Below are 16311 nucleotides of genomic sequence, written 5' to 3' on the forward strand. Positions count from 1 at the left end.
CAATTGTTGTACTAAAAAAAAAAAAAAGGTGTTTGATACATATCAAACAAATACTAGTCTTGATTTAACAAATTACAACTAGTGTCTAATACATCTATTGCACTAAAAAGTATCCATTACACATACAAGTTTATGAATGAGCCTCATTCTTTTTTGCCTAAGGTTATCGTTTAGCATTCATGGTTCTAACGCTTTCAATTGGGTATTATGTTAACATACACGGTTTGAGCCTTAGACCGTTTATAAATGACCTCATTCTTTTGCAACAGATTGTAGGGTGTAAAAATGATTTGACAAATTGCACTAAATAATCCAAATTGTATAAGTTGGACTGGATTAGGTTTATTTTTCATTTGGGTCGTTTTAATTTTTTTTCCATTTTTGTTGGATTGTGTTGATTTCAATTTGAATAAATTTACCTATTTTTTGGATTTCTTTAAAGATGGTAATAGATATCATGGATATTTGATAATTAACTAGTTATTATCTATGGTAGATAAATTTAATTATTTTGTATTTTGTACACCCCAACAGATAGATTCCTTTGTAACTTATCTTGCTTGATTTTTTTATTATTTTTTATTGTTTTTATTGTTTTTATTGTTTTTATTGTTTTTATTGTTTCTTATTAGATTAAGTACGGTTTGTATCTATTGAGTATTAGTTTTTCATTTATACACACACGAGCAGCATCTCATAAGATTTACAAACTAATGTGACAAATGATATCACCACAATATTACCATTTCTGTATTTGAATAACTTCGTGAAGAACATTGTTTCTCTCACCTTTTTGCTATTCTTTGTAGTTTGCACAGAAAGGAAAGGCCCCTCCAAAAGACAGTTTTTTGTATTTGTTTCTTATCAACAGTTCCCTTGTATCTTCCCATGCCCTATAATATCCACAGCTTCATCATCATCTATAGTCTATACATTAACACTCATCCATGTAACAGATCTAAAGTTCTGGCACATCTCAAAAATGCTAATTCGCATATGCACGAATCAGGTTCATTTGCTGCTAGGATACATTCGATCCTCAGGCTCGTTCACTGTTCCTCGTTCAATCTTCAGACCATGATTCTCCATCATCGAACTCATATCGAGAGCCTGCAACAATCATTATCAAATATATGATTTTCGTGTCGTGTAGGAAATGTTGTAAGAAACTACGGATAAATACACGCTTAAACTTCACCTTTCTGCAGGTGGGATCGGCTGCTGCTCTTTCGAAACCTTTAGTCTCAGCATCTTCCTGGAAAATGGATAAAAGAACTCAGTATAGCTATATGACTAGTGTTTTAGGAACTACATGGGTTTCATAAGTTTCACAAAATAGAAGATCAGAATAGTTTGGTCAATGAAATGAGAGTATAATCCAGACGCAAGAGGCAACAAAGAGACAACAGAATCTGAGAGGATATTTGAATCTGAGAGGATATCTCCAAATATCCCAAGCACTTGCAACAAGAGGCACCATAGGGTCCCTAAATTTTTGTGAAATTGTTCCAAAAGAAATATTAAGAGGTTTTTTCCAGTAAAAATGACAAATATACGTCAACATGACAATTGACGCATAAAAATTGGAGGGCATATATGACACCATCAACACTCTTCAACTACATAGAAGTTGAGATCGTTGTTACTGAATTTTAACGGCAACTCTCTCCACGAATTTCTTTTGGGAACGATTTAAGAGTTGTGGGTTGAAAATGAAAATTTCAAAGCCTATAATTTATAATTTATAAGGTATTCAGTATAATTACCTTTATAATATATCAATTGGAAAAGAAAAAGGAAAAAAAGAGTCACAACTCCCAGGAATGAATGCCATTTCTCTTACATCTAAAATTCTGTTGATTTGCTCCATCAAACTACTTCCAAACGAGTGACTCTTGAGAGACCAAAATTTCTAAACTGAAAACCTGTGAGATTTCCGGTCTCCTAGCTAATGGTCACCGATGGATCTGAAAGCCAGATCTCTTAGCTGAAATTCAGAAATTATTTTACCACCATATGCAACTCTTATGCAAGCTAACCTTCATTTATAAGGAAAAAAGCGGTATGATCATGCTGTAACATGCATCTCCTAAACAATAAAACCATTCAACAGTTCATATTTTTATTTCATTCTGTTCAGCTTTAAAGAGTTGACAAAACTCAATGGAGATAAAATAATATAGACCCCAAGCAAAGGAAAGGCGTACCATTTTGATTTCAGTGACATAGATTTCTGTTTTCATCCGGCTCGGCAATTGCTTTCTGTGTAAAAAGAACATATAAATTACGGATATTGAAAAGATCATGTCCAAAAGATATGGCAGGTTCAACAAAATACCTCTCACAATCAATGTCCATGGCAGAATCTTCATCCCATCTGTCGTCTCCATTATCATCCTCGTCCGCCTAGGTATTATTACGCAATTAGATAATATTAGAGGATTATTCTTAAATGCCTCATGAAATTCAACCACAAAGACATTTAAAAAGTCCATGCGGTCACTTAGAAGGAAAAAGTTGTCAATCCACTTTTTTCTCACAGGATAGCAATTAAGTGAAGAAACAAGCAAACGAGAAAATATGTGTTAACTGATAGGCATGCCACTGCAGACTAGTTTATTTACTTAAAAACATGAAAGATTCATTTTTATCCAACAATTGATTAGGTAATGGAGGAGCTTAAAAATAAATCCCAGATCTAATCAAAAAAGCCCCACCCATATGAAGCTGAAAACGGGGGGAATATCAAAATCAATGTGTAGCGCCAGAAACAGAAACTACCTCTTGGAGTTCAGTATCAGGAGGCCTTTCTTGAAATTGAACACTGGGGGCATGTTGAAGCTTTGAGAGATAACCAAGAAGATTTGCTCTTATGTCTTCCAATATTTTGCGGGAATTTTTGTTTTCCATATTACTAGGAGCAACATGTAGAGTATAATCAGGTCCAAAATACTCATAGTACTCGTGCTGTGGCATTTTGTTGTCAACTTCCATTCCAAGAGCTACTCCTGTCTGGTTTGCATGTGATGAAGATAAGGATTGAAACAATCAATTGAGAATGACAAGTGCGAAACGATAAATTAACATTTTTTAGCATATGTAAGTTGAAAGTTGAAAGATCTAAAAGGACTTGCATGTTTTCTTTCATAAACTAAGCTGAGAGAAGCTCTATTCACATCCTAAAGGCTAGCAGCAAAAATGTCCTTATGCAGATGCCCGTACTCAAACTGATTACAAATTTAAGCTAGGACATTCTTCAACTGAAAACTTGATATAGTAACTAACACCTTTGTTGATCAAGTTATGACAATTATGCTGTCACTCAATCTTCCTCAATTTGTATATGGTGCCTCCCTAAGTTAGCGGTATATGTGTGGTTGGCTTATAACTTAAAACATCAGTTAAAAAAAATCAGAATAAAACAAAAAAATTACCTCATAGCACCAGCATCGAGCGACATTTCGAATAGTATAGCCTCCACCACCGAGCAGTAAAAGGGGTACATTGAATGATCTCATATATTTAACACATTCAGCATGACCTTTGATCGAAAGATTGAAACATCCCAACCTATCCCCAGATAAAGAGTCAGCACCACATTGAAGAACTACAGCACCGGGCTTAAAGATTTCCATAACCTTCCCCATTATAGGTTTAAATAGAGAATGATAACTTTCATCATCGATTCCGTCATCCAGAGGAACATTGAGGGAATAATACTTCCCTTTCCCATAACCGATATCACGAATATCCCCAGTACCAGGAAAGTAATCGCCAAATTTGTGGAATGAAACTGTCATGACCCTATCAGTGGTATAAAAAGCCTCTTCTACACCATCTCCATGATGGATATCAATATCAACATATAAAACACGCTGCAAAAAGAAAGGGTAAGGACAACTATTACAACTTCCAACAGCAGTGAGGTTAAGACTTGCTATTAATACTTGTACATGAAAACTAGCATATCAGTTTAAAAGGAAATGAAGGATTCACAAAAGCAATAGCACACACATTGACATTTGACCTTGCAAGCTCCACTCCACAACCCCATTTTCAAAATTTTTCTTCCCTCCTAAAGCTGAATGATATGAAAGGATACAAGCGAACACTTTTCATTGACGAAATGGAAAGAGGCTAATACTCTTAATGATATTTAATGATATCCGATCTACATCTGAACTCTACATTCTACATAATCCAACTCAATCTAAGCTGAAAGATATGATAAATTAAAAGAAGCATTAACAAAAGTTAAAACTATTTCACAGTAGGATAAGAAAATGCTTGATGAAGTATTCACAAAAAAACCCAGGATATATCATTGACGTCAACATCCTAAATGGTCAATAGGAGATATAAATAAAGAAAAGACGTATTGAAGTCATGTTTGAACAAACCTCATGCTGTTTAAGAAGCTCTAAAATAGCCAAGACAATATCATTGACATAGCAAAATCCAGAAGCCTCGCACTTCTTAGCATGGTGCAGGCCACCGGCCCAATTAACAGCAATGTCACATTGGCTGTGGTTTAATTTGACAGCGCCACCAACCGAGCCACCAGCATATGTTTGGCAGAAAGAGTACAGACCATCAAACACAGGACAATCTTCACCAACATTAAAACGCTTGAGCTGCCTCAGCTGATCCTGCTGGGTTTCAGGCGTAATATTTCTCAAGAATGAAACATAGTCATCAGCATGGAAACGACAAAGATCCTTATCCTTAGCAAGGGTGGGTTTGAAGACCTGCATGTGTTGAAGCAATCCATAGTGAGCAAGAAGAGCATGGGTCATCCTAATGCGGTGTGGCTTCATTGGATGACCCTGACCGTAGTAGTAATTGCCAATTTCTGGATCATAGAAATAAGACACTTTTCTCTTCACCCCATCAGCCCCAGAAGGAAGAGAATTGCCTCCAGTGTCCATGCTATTTGCCCTTTAGTCTACAAAAAATGATTTCCCGACAAAACGAATTAAAATCCCCCATGTAATTTCCACATATATACAAATCAAAACATCCCTAGTGAAGAAAGAAAAAAAACAGCTAAGAAACTCTCGGATTCAAACATACAATCATGAGAAAATTTCAAAATCTCCAATAAGAAGCAATAAGAAGTCTACTTAGCATCAAATAAACAAATCAAGTTTAAGCTCTCATCATCCCCTCCCAATCATCGTTGACAACTCCAAAAAGCACTCGGAAACAACAAAAAACCATGAAATCGATTCGGATTATCCATCTAAACCAAAACAAGGATTAGAAAACCAAGAACATTAAACACTAAGCTACTTCCCTTAATCAAATCAGACCAAGATAACAGAGTATAGACATTTACTAAAACACACACAATACGATTTAAAAAAAACGATAAGAAGATAAAAGAAAACAGATACATAAGCAGCAAACTGAATCAAATAGAATCATATCGTACTTGAACGCAGCGAGCGGAAATATTTCCGATGAAGCAATCGGCCGGAAACAATGGATGTCGAATACTCTAGAAACCAACAAAGAAGATGAGATTAAGCAATCTAGAACATGTAGAATAGGTAAAAAGAATGAAAAACAAACAAAAACCCAGTTGAAAGAAGACCTTGTAGTTGTTGAAAAACAAGTAAAGAGAAGCAGCAATGGAGGTAGAAGAATACGGAAGCTTGTCTTCAACCTCCGGAAGTGGTAAACCAGGGAGTTTACGAATAATGAACTTTGTTATTGGCGTAATAATCAATATATAGGTGCTTCAAAGACATAACACAATAGGAAATAGGAAGTAAAAAATTTGAAAACAAAATATTTAATGAAAATAGATTATTTCGTTTTTAGATTCAAAAGTAGATTTTAATTTAAACCGTAGGTTGATTATTATTTCTATGATAAATGGGATAGATAAGATTTTGTCTAGTTTTTATATGGTCTTTATTTTTCAAAATATTAGTCACATAAATCGAGTTTGGTTTGATTTAATTATAGATTTAAAAAATCTTAGAATTTTATATTTGAGATTTGAGTTTGGTTTCAATTTGATCTCTAAATTTTAAAATTTACACTTTTAACCTTGATTTTCTATTAAAGGTTCATTTTCAGTCATTATAGTCAATATATATTAATTAATTTAAAATAATCATGAAGTGAATTATGAATTTACTTTTTTAAAAAAATAAAAATAAAAATTTTATTAGTGATGAAAATAGTAAAAATTAATTATTTTTAAATATTTTAATTCTTTAAATTAATTAAAGAACATTAACACTAAAGACTAAAAATGAGTATCTAGTAGAAAAAATCGTGTTAGATAACATTTTAGAATCGACTAAAATAAAACCAAACTCAAAATTTAAGAACTAAATGGATAATGTTTTGAAACCTGTGACACCTATAGCTCAAAAATGTATTCTTTTTTTTATCATATTAGGTTGAATATAAACTTGTTTTAAGTTAAAAAAATTTACATAATTATTATTTTATTCCATATAATATTTACATCACACTTATAGTCCACTTAAGTGTCTAATCATAAGTACATGTGATCAATTTTTTCTTTTTTTAGAAAGGATATTTTTTATATTCTTTTCCTTTGTAATTGGAAGGGACATCTATGATCTAAGCTCACCCAAAAATTACTATTTCATAATACAATTACATTATATATTGTTTAATTTAAAAGATTGATGAATTGAATCATGAAATTCTAGTTTATTAATGTTTTTACTTTCTTTAATATCATTCTACTTTTGAAAGTCAAATTCAAAATCTTGATGCACTAAAAACATAGAAATATTATTTTTAAGATTTATACAAGTTGGATCACAAAATCCAATTTTAAAAATAAAAACTCGCTTTAAATTTCTAAAAGCAATTATAAGAAATGGCTACCCAAATACACAATGTTGAGAAATGCATAGATTGTCGGTAATATTGCAAAAATGCCTAACCAAAATTTGGGAGGAGAATGAAGATTTCTTTTATTTGTTATATCCCTAGTATATATATACGGTTAATTATAAGCAAGACATCCTTGGTATAGAATTGAATATTTTTAGTTATACGTGATATCTTGGTCGGGTGTTGAGGGGCTTGTGGTGGTGATGACAATGTTGATGGACATGACGATAAAATAAATGATATGATGAATATGGAGTTCGGGGAAATGAGGAGGATATAGTGGGATTAGGCTAAGTAGTGGAAGATTTTTGTGGATTAGGCTGTTAGTTATGTTCACTTCGCTTGCAATTGCCTACAAAGTAATTGAAGGTAGGTGTAGAAAAGAGAAGAAGGAGAGATATGTAGAAGTTTGAGAAATTTTCACTATGTATGACACAGAGCTACTATTGGCTTTTATAATGGAAATACTGATGGAACTTTTAACGAAGAGCATCCATGAGTGCGTTCGGATCTTTTCGATTTCATTGTGATCGAAATATAACACATACATTCTAACAGATAGTTACGCAATTCAACACTAATTAATGACATGCTTTGATAAATAAAATACAAAGAAATGAGTTCACATACCAGTTGAAGACTCTCTTCAAACTCGAACTCAATGCAGTGGAAGAACCTCTACGAACTCTATCGCCCAGCCAATCAGTCGGCTATGGCAGCACGATCGTCTATATGGATGACACCACCAGATGGAGCCTTTGGTATTCTCGGAGTGAGAATCCAAAGTGTGGTCTTTGGTGAATTTGGTAGAGGTAGGAGGAAAGGCCGATCGTGTAGACGTTAAGCAAGTGGGAGAGAAAGCTATCGTATAACGGAGTGCTTATCGTTTAGACAAAGTTACATGATCGTGTAGGTTTTACTAAGCGACTGTCTAGTAATAGGTAAACGATTGTTTAGAAAATGCGGCATGCTAGGTGATCGTTTAGGAAAGCTAAGCGATCATTTAGAGAAAGGCGTGCAATAGTTTAGATGCGAGGTGTGCGATCGTTTAAACGATGAGACTCTATCGTATAGGCTCTCAGGTAAACGACTGATACTTTTTCACACCGATTGCGATTTTTTTACGAAACCTTGCAAAATGAAACAAATTTTCATTTTATTTTTCAGTTACAATAATCGAATACGGCTTCTCCCACTAACGCACGATTGAGGAGAATATTTCAACCAATTATCTCATAATTAATCAATTTAATAATAAATTAATATAATCATATTATATTCTTACCCTATAGTTTGATATCACATATCTACTATAGTAATTTCTCCTCCACTTGATATAAATCATATTTATATCTAATTTCCTCCAAAATAATGTATCTCATACATTTAGTCAATTATATCATATATAATTAACCAATTCAATTATATCATATATAATCGAACTCCCTCTTGTCAATTTGAACATTTCAAACTGACCTAAACACTGATTCTCGACTTTATCCAAGCTACCTAGGGGACCTAATGAATCTGTGGCTCAAAGCTCCAACGATACGTGAATAGTTGATTAAACTCTTTAGCCATGAGATCCACCATCCGTTAACTGCCAAGCATTCCACTAAAGACCAACAGTTGAACTCTTTTTACCACAGATATATTTCTGTGTCCATTGGATATAACCAATCATGAGTACGATGACCTTTCACAGATGCTCGTAAGTACAATTGGGCCAATTTGTCATTTTGCCCCTGTAGTTACATCTCACTCTTTATGTACCACTGATTCCTCTAATGAACAATACAACATAGTCCAACTATATGTGAACACCTCTCGGGCCAAGAAAAGGTGTGTGGCGCCACATCGTTCAAGCCCTGGAATCAGCCCTTAAGGAAGCTATCTATCTACTTGCCCCTACCTCGGGGAAGGAGTGAATTCCATCTTGTGTAGCTAAGTTCCCAACTCCCAAATCAGATGAATCCCCAAATAGTAGGTTTGAATCGGCGACCTAACCACTCGTACCCATACAAATCAAAGGACCGCCCTAAATGGCAGAAGTTCACAACTCACTCAGGATTGAGGTCATGTTACCTATGGTCATCCTAGTGAAGTGAAGTCTTTGCCATGAACGATGTTATATAACGAGACGTTAACACTTCGTGGTTAGGTCTTATACAAACTTTTTGTATAGGACACCCCCACTCGCATGTCCCCTACACGAATACTCAGTATCAGACCATCTGTGACAAATCACAACACTTGTGACCATTCCACAAAGAGGGTAGCATCGGCAATGTCACTAGGATAAGGTTTCTCTCCTATATCCATATACTACAACTATTTTGTTATCACTTAAGACGTGATCCAGTTATATATCACCACATACATGCTTAAGTTACATACAGATAACTAGAAATTTTATGTTTATTGGTTTGTGGTAAAGCAAATAAAACATACAATTGAGCAAAACCAAGATGTGAAGTAAATATCATATATTATACAATACAAGCATTCGTACAAACAGTTTACAAACTATAGAACACGAGACTTTAGGGCATCAACCCCAATAAATACAACCACATGTCAACTTAAGAGAGGAGAAGAAGATAACAACTAATAGAATAGTAAGTGTAAAATATATGAATAAAAACAAAAGAATAAAATTCAAATAATGAAAAGAGAGGGAAAATTAAGATATTCATCTATCATTCCTCTGCAATCGCACAAGGGACTAGAGCAACTGTGAGCTTGATCCTTAAACTGAGAAACCGCGGTGATGGTAAAGCCTTTGTGAGGATATCTGCTAACTGATCATCCAAGGGAACGAATTTGACAGAAAGATAGTTACGAGTGTTGGGAATCGAATCCCGAGCTGAAGTGTGTGGACCGTCTTGCATTCAGTTTTTACATTTTATAAGAAACAAAGTATCGTGCTAAACAAAGCATAAATGAGATAAATATCATAAAAGCACGCTTTAAAGAAGGAGAAACAAAGGGAAAGAATCGTTCTTACCTCTGTAGACTCCCGGGCCTCTCGATCTTTCCTCTAGCTTTTCAAGCATATGTCTCCTCAATTGATCTCGAACACGACCTCAAGAATAACCTTGTTATTCTCTTAGGAATTCCAATAATTGGATAAATGGTATCCAAAAATTGGAAGAGGATGAGGTAGAGAAAAAAAAAACTTTGAGAGAGTGAGGAGGGGTTTTCTTTTGGTGACTAGGTTAAAATCTCCCCAATTGAAAAAAATTGCCCTAAAAAGACCTATAAGGAGAAATTTATATGGAGAAGGGTTAACCTTTCTCTAAGTCTTTCCTTTTCTGCCCTTGTGTTAAATTAATTAAATAACATGTATAATTAATTAGCACAACAATTAAATAACCATATATGTTAAATCCAATTTAATATATATACATAGTTAATTAATAAATATAAACATCACATGTTTATATGCATCCACCTCTCTATAAAATTTCTTAATCAATAGATTAACCATTAAATAATCAATTAAGAATATTAGATCATATTTAATATAGAGTTAGTTAACATATAAATATCACATATTTATATGTATACAACACTTTAGGAATCTAATTCCCATAAATCTGATATTTGTGAATTATATTATTCAAATATCTTCTTCATATAATGTGAATTATAGATCACATTTATACTTATATATATATATATATATTAATCACATTAATATATAATTTACTCAATTGATTTGAACTATTCAAATCATTCCTCATTAATATCCTTTTGCGAGCTAATAAAGGGACCTTATGGATCTACAGATCAAAAGCCCCAACGATATGAGATTAATTGGCTAAACTCATTAATCATTAATGAATATTCATTAACTGTGGGTACACTCCACTGAAGACCCATAACCACACTCTTCTCACTGTAGATATATTTCCATATCCATGAATATAGACCAATAACAGCAAGTTAGTCCTTCACGAGTGTTCGTAACACCAATTGGATCAAATTACTGTTTTACCCTTGGGTTACCTCTTTATCCTTAAGTATCAATGCTCTTCTAATGAACAACCTGTTTATGGTCCAACCATTAAACAGAAACCTCTTTCAGGCTAGTGAGAGGGTAGGATTCTTTGTTCAAGTCCCGGAGACACTACTTAAGGGAACACTCATCTACTTACCCTAAAGTCGGAAAAGAGTGAATTCCATCTTGTAATATTATGTTCCTAGCACCTCGCTCGGTCTTGTCCCAAAATGGTAGGCTTATTAAGTCGGCGAACTGGCCACTCTCACCCATACAAATCAAAGGACAATCTCTCGTGAATAGGAGTCCGTAATATATTCAAGATTAAGATTAAGTTGCCTAGGTCATCTTTTTGAAATAGAAACCTAACTAGTCAATGGTGTTACATTTAGTGCTTACTATTTCGCAGTCCGATCTTATGCAAACTCATTTTATAGGATACCCCTACTCGCATGCTACCAACACGAACACGTTTGATCATTTCATTTGTATCAAATACAAAGTGGGCGCTATCCATAGTATTACCAAGATAAGGTACCAGGCTTATCCTTATACCACAGACATTGATTCCTTAATTCCTGTATGTCTCCACATATTGTTCAAGACTAAGATAGCAACCCAAATTTTGAGGTAATTTTTAATTTAATTATCTTAAATTATTTGGGTGTTATTTTGGATTTTGAGATTAAATTGAATCATTGTAAAAAGATAATTCAATTTAAATTTTTTTCTTCAGTAAAGGAGTTTTAGAATTTAGGTTTTAAATTAAGGAAAAGTTGGGATTTAGTTCAATTTTAATTCAATTTGGAAAATTGAATTAAAGTTGAGAGGTTTGGATTTTTTTTTAAATAATTCGGAGAAGATAATTAGAATTAAATCAATTAAATTGAGATAATTGATTTAAATTTATTTTTTCCAAAAGAATTTGGGAATTTATTTATTCATTTTTTTAAAAGATTTGGAATTTGGAATTTGGAATTTGGAATTTGAGAAGAAGTTGGGATTTTGAAGAGGAAAAGGAAAGGGATTATATATATATATATATAAGGGAAGTAAATAGAAAAAAAGGAAACTCATTAATTCTTCTCTTTCCTATTCACACGACACGAAAAAAAAGAAATAAAAAGATTTTTTCCTCTCTCTTCTGTTCATGCGTGCATAGACCCCCCATCATTTTCTTCTTCCCATCACTACTCTAGCACTGCCGACTCCAAGCGCCACCGATCGAAGTTTGCCCAACCCTAGTCGCGTCGGATTATTAGGGAGGCAAATAAAGACAGAAAAGGAAAAGGAAAGGTGGAAGAGTAATCAAATGTGAGTCACCAAAATCTGTTGTGAATTAGTTAGAATTATTCCAACTCCACCAACCAAAACAAGCCATGTGTACCATTCTTTTATTCCCTTTTGTATTATTGTGTAATCACATTGAAGGACAATGTGTATATAAGTGTAAAGGTTGTATATACTAAAGATATATGGAATACAAGAGAAAAAGAAGTTGAAAAGGCATTCCTCCAAAACAAATATTTTCATTCTTCAACTTGGTATTAGAGCCACCATGGCCAATGCCACACTTGTCGGAAGCTCCTCCACCACCGAACCTGAAAGTTCAGCACTCCACATCTGAATCAACTACTCAACCAGCTCACCACCACAAAGCTAGAACATGGAAACTTCATGTTGTGGAAGACACTCGCGCTGCCCATCCTACGAAGCTACAAACTCGAAGGACACCTCTCAAGGCAGATCTCCTATCCTCCAATTTTCGTCCAGACAACCTCAGAAGCAACCTCTAGCTCTAAAGTGATCAGTGATGACAGAGTAAGCTCATCAGTAGAGCGGTGCCTGAATCCTCAATATGAAGCATGGCTGGCCATCAATCAACTTTTGCTAGGATGGCTGTACAACTCGATGGTTCCAAACGATGTCGTCCAACTCATGGGGTACGAGAATGCAAAAGAATTGTGGAATGCCATTCAAGAGCTGTTTGGAGTTTAATCCTGAGCTGAAGAAGACTACCTACAATAGGTATTCCAGCAGACAAGAAAAGGAAGTCAGAAGATGAGTGAGTACTTGAAATTGATGAAGCTACACCCCGACAACCTTGCTCAGACGGGAATCCCTATTTCAACCAGAGCACTGATCTCACAAGTTTTTCTTGACCTTGATGAAGAGTACAATCCAGTAGTCGTAGGAATACAAGGCAAACCAAGTATTTCTTGGTTAGATATGCAATCCGAACTCTTTTCATATGAAAAATGCTTAGAACATCAAAACTCTGTCAAAATGCATAGCTCCTTTGCCCAGAATCCTTCGGTCAATATGGCTTTCAACAGGCACACAAATGGAGGAAAGTCACAGTCTAATCCCTCATTCAATGAGAATCGACAACAGGGAAACAACTCTAAAGGAAACAATTCAAACCACAATCCATTTAATGGACAAAGTGGAGGTTGCAGACGAGGAAGAGGACGAAATAGTAACTCGAATCGACCGACATGTCAAGTCTGTGGGAAGTATGGTCACTCAGCCTTGGTATGCTATCATCGGTTTAATAAATAATATTCTCAGAACACTGGACAAGGTAGAGGTAATCATGGGTCGATTGGCCCCACCAACAATGTCGTGGTTGTATTCACAGCGTCACCGACCTTTAACCCCTTCATGGCCACACCGGAAACAATAGCTGATCCTAATTGGTATATCGACAGTTGAGCTACAAATCATGTTACACTCGACTACAATAACATCAACAATCCAATTGAGTATGGAGGAAATGAATTGGTTATTGTAGGTAATGGTGAAAAACTGCATATCTCTCACACTGGTAAATCTTACTTGTCTGATGGACGAAATGAGTTTATACTAAATGATGTCCTATGTGTACTTAACATTGCAAAGAATTTGATTGGTATATCCAAGATAGCTCATGAAAATGTTGTGGTTGTTGAATTTCACACTGATTGTTGTGTCATCAAGGACAAGGCTACGAGTAAAACACTTCTGAAAAGGGAGCTTGACAAAGGACTGTACCGATTACAAGGAACTGAAGTACAAAAAGACAATGCAAAGAGAGGAGGACTAGCTCAATACAAAAATAATCACTCGACTGCACTTGTTCTATCAGGAATTAGGATAAATGTGGTTGAGTCAAGAGCTATCTGGCATAGAAAACTAGGACATCTATCGACTAATACATTAGACTATATCATTAAAGAATGTAATTTACCTTTCAAATCTAATGAAGGAAATGAATTCTGTGACTCATGTCAATTAGGAAAAGCAAGTGCTCTGCCACTTCCAAATTCTAAATCTCGAGCATCAAACAAGTTTGAACTAATACACACTGATGTATGGGGACCAACCCTAATTGACACTACCGATGGGTACTAGTACTATGTACTATTCTTGGATAAGCACAGTAGATATGTATGGATATATCCCATGAGATAAAAGAGTGATACACTATCTGCATTAAATCACTTTACACAACTCATCAATACTCAATTCAAATCAGGGATTAAAATGCTTTAGTCGGACAATGGTAAAGAGTATGATAGAATTCATTACCTTCTTTAATCAAAAGGCATCATAATCAGAAAATCGTGTATCACACCCCCTCCCAGATTACCCTTTTATTCTGGAAGAGGATATGACCGTGGTAATTACTAGCATTATTGCCAACACTCACCACCCAAGCCTTCTAATCTAAATACCAACCTGTTTGAGACATTAGTAATATACACAAATAGCAAACCTCCCTTAAGGTTCTACAAAGATTCCATAAATACATGCATACAGCCAAGACATTACATTTATTGAAAAATATTCACAAGTGACCCAAACATTCCTACAAAAGCCCTAGTCCCTCTTAAAACATGTGTACATAAACAGATCATCAACCTAATTCTTTTAATAAGCCGAGTCTTTCGGTGGCAAGCAGCAGTAAGATCAATCTTGAGAAAACTGACCACTACCTGAAAAGGGAAAACATAGAAATTCTGTGAGCTACAAGCCCAGTGAGTGACTATAGAATCGTAAAGCAACAAGCATAGCGCCATTATAAACATGTAAATATACCAATGAGTAAACTCAAACAATTGTCTCTAGATGTAGCTTTAAACCATTCTCAGATATCATTAAACATTATTATTCCCTAGTTGAGAATGAGCCTAAACGCTTTAGCTCCCAAATGTTTATTACCGGCCAAGAGACCCATACTTCGGTCTCTTATTCATAATTGACTACGTGCACGTTGCCATACTAAGTACCATCATATTTTAGGTAGTTCTGCTCAGATACCTTCTCAAATTTGTCCTTCAGTATCGAGCTACTATGATACCTTCTCATATGTCCTTCGGTATCAAATTGGCCAAATACCTTCTCAAATGTCCTTCGGTATCAAATTGGCCAAGTACCTTCTTAAATGTCCTTGGGTACCAAATTGGTTAGATACCTTCTCAAATGTCCTTCGGTATCAAATGTGTATTTTGTAACATCAAATTAAGTTCCATTGCCTAGTATTTACACACGAACTCATTCTCTCAAAGCCTTCCCCTATGAAGCATATATCAAAAGCAGAAACATAGCTTTTGTAATGGTTATGAGACATATCTTGGCCTATGTTACACACATACAAGTTGGGAAACATGCGTTAAGTTATTCTCCAACCATTTGTTGCTTGAGGAAGTATAAATTCATCATTAATGTCACTGTGCTTTACTTGATCATATATGCATGAGTATTGGAAACCTTAAGTTTACTTAGTCACTCATCGTTCGTTAGGCTCTTAATGATTTATACACTTCCCCTAGCTCTTCTTGGTCTGAAAAGATATAATTCCCGATTAAACTACTTAAAATTCCTAGTAAAATATCTCAAATAATTCATTTATTAAAGGAACTTCCATCAACACAAACAGCCTTACTAGCAAGATCCCCTAGAGCGAGATCAGCGAGATCCCCTAGAGTGAGATCAAGCTTTTCCTATCAAATTTTCACCTTAGTGATACTCACCTTACCAGCGATACTCAGCCCAATTCCTAGTGAGATTTTTCTTACAAAATCAGTGAGATTTTCTTTATAAGTGAGATCCTCATGCCCACATCTTGCTATAATTCTCCACGATGAACTGCTTGCTTGTTCTTCACAAGCACCTGTCTGCTTATGCACCAATTCCCTATTATAACTTCAAAAATTCATAACTCAAAATCCAGAGCTCTTTTCAAGAAACTTCCTTCTATAAACTTGTTTAGAATTGATTTAACTTCCTTATCTTAAAATTTCAACCCATAATTCATTATAGTTTGGCTTGGAACTTCCAATCTTCACCTCGGCCCTGCTTAAATCCAAGATTCTGCCTTCTCTTTATTTTCTTCACTCCTTGTTCTTCTCCTTCTGAAATCCTCCTCCGGCAAGACAATG

The 16311-nt window shown here is 34.9% G+C and overlaps 1 protein-coding gene across 1 annotated transcript; it reads right to left on the reverse strand.

The window, feature by feature from the left end:
* Positions 1-720: 720 nt before the first annotated feature.
* On the reverse strand, positions 721-5750 carry LOC120078473 (histone deacetylase 19-like). The gene is made up of 9 exons (XM_039032742.1): positions 5597-5750; positions 5435-5500; positions 4401-4945; positions 3435-3875; positions 2782-3012; positions 2339-2406; positions 2208-2262; positions 1199-1255; positions 721-1110 (listed from the first exon to the last, which is right to left on the reverse strand). The coding sequence occupies exons 3-9, from the start codon at positions 4926-4928 to the stop codon at positions 1012-1014; spliced, it is 1479 nt and encodes a 492-aa protein (XP_038888670.1). The 5' UTR covers positions 4929-4945; positions 5435-5500; positions 5597-5750; the 3' UTR covers positions 721-1011.
* Between the last annotated feature and the right edge of the window lie 10561 nt (positions 5751-16311).

This window comes from Benincasa hispida, chromosome 5 (assembly GCF_009727055.1).
Source record: "Benincasa hispida cultivar B227 chromosome 5, ASM972705v1, whole genome shotgun sequence".
Lineage (NCBI taxonomy): Eukaryota > Viridiplantae > Streptophyta > Magnoliopsida > Cucurbitales > Cucurbitaceae > Benincasa > Benincasa hispida.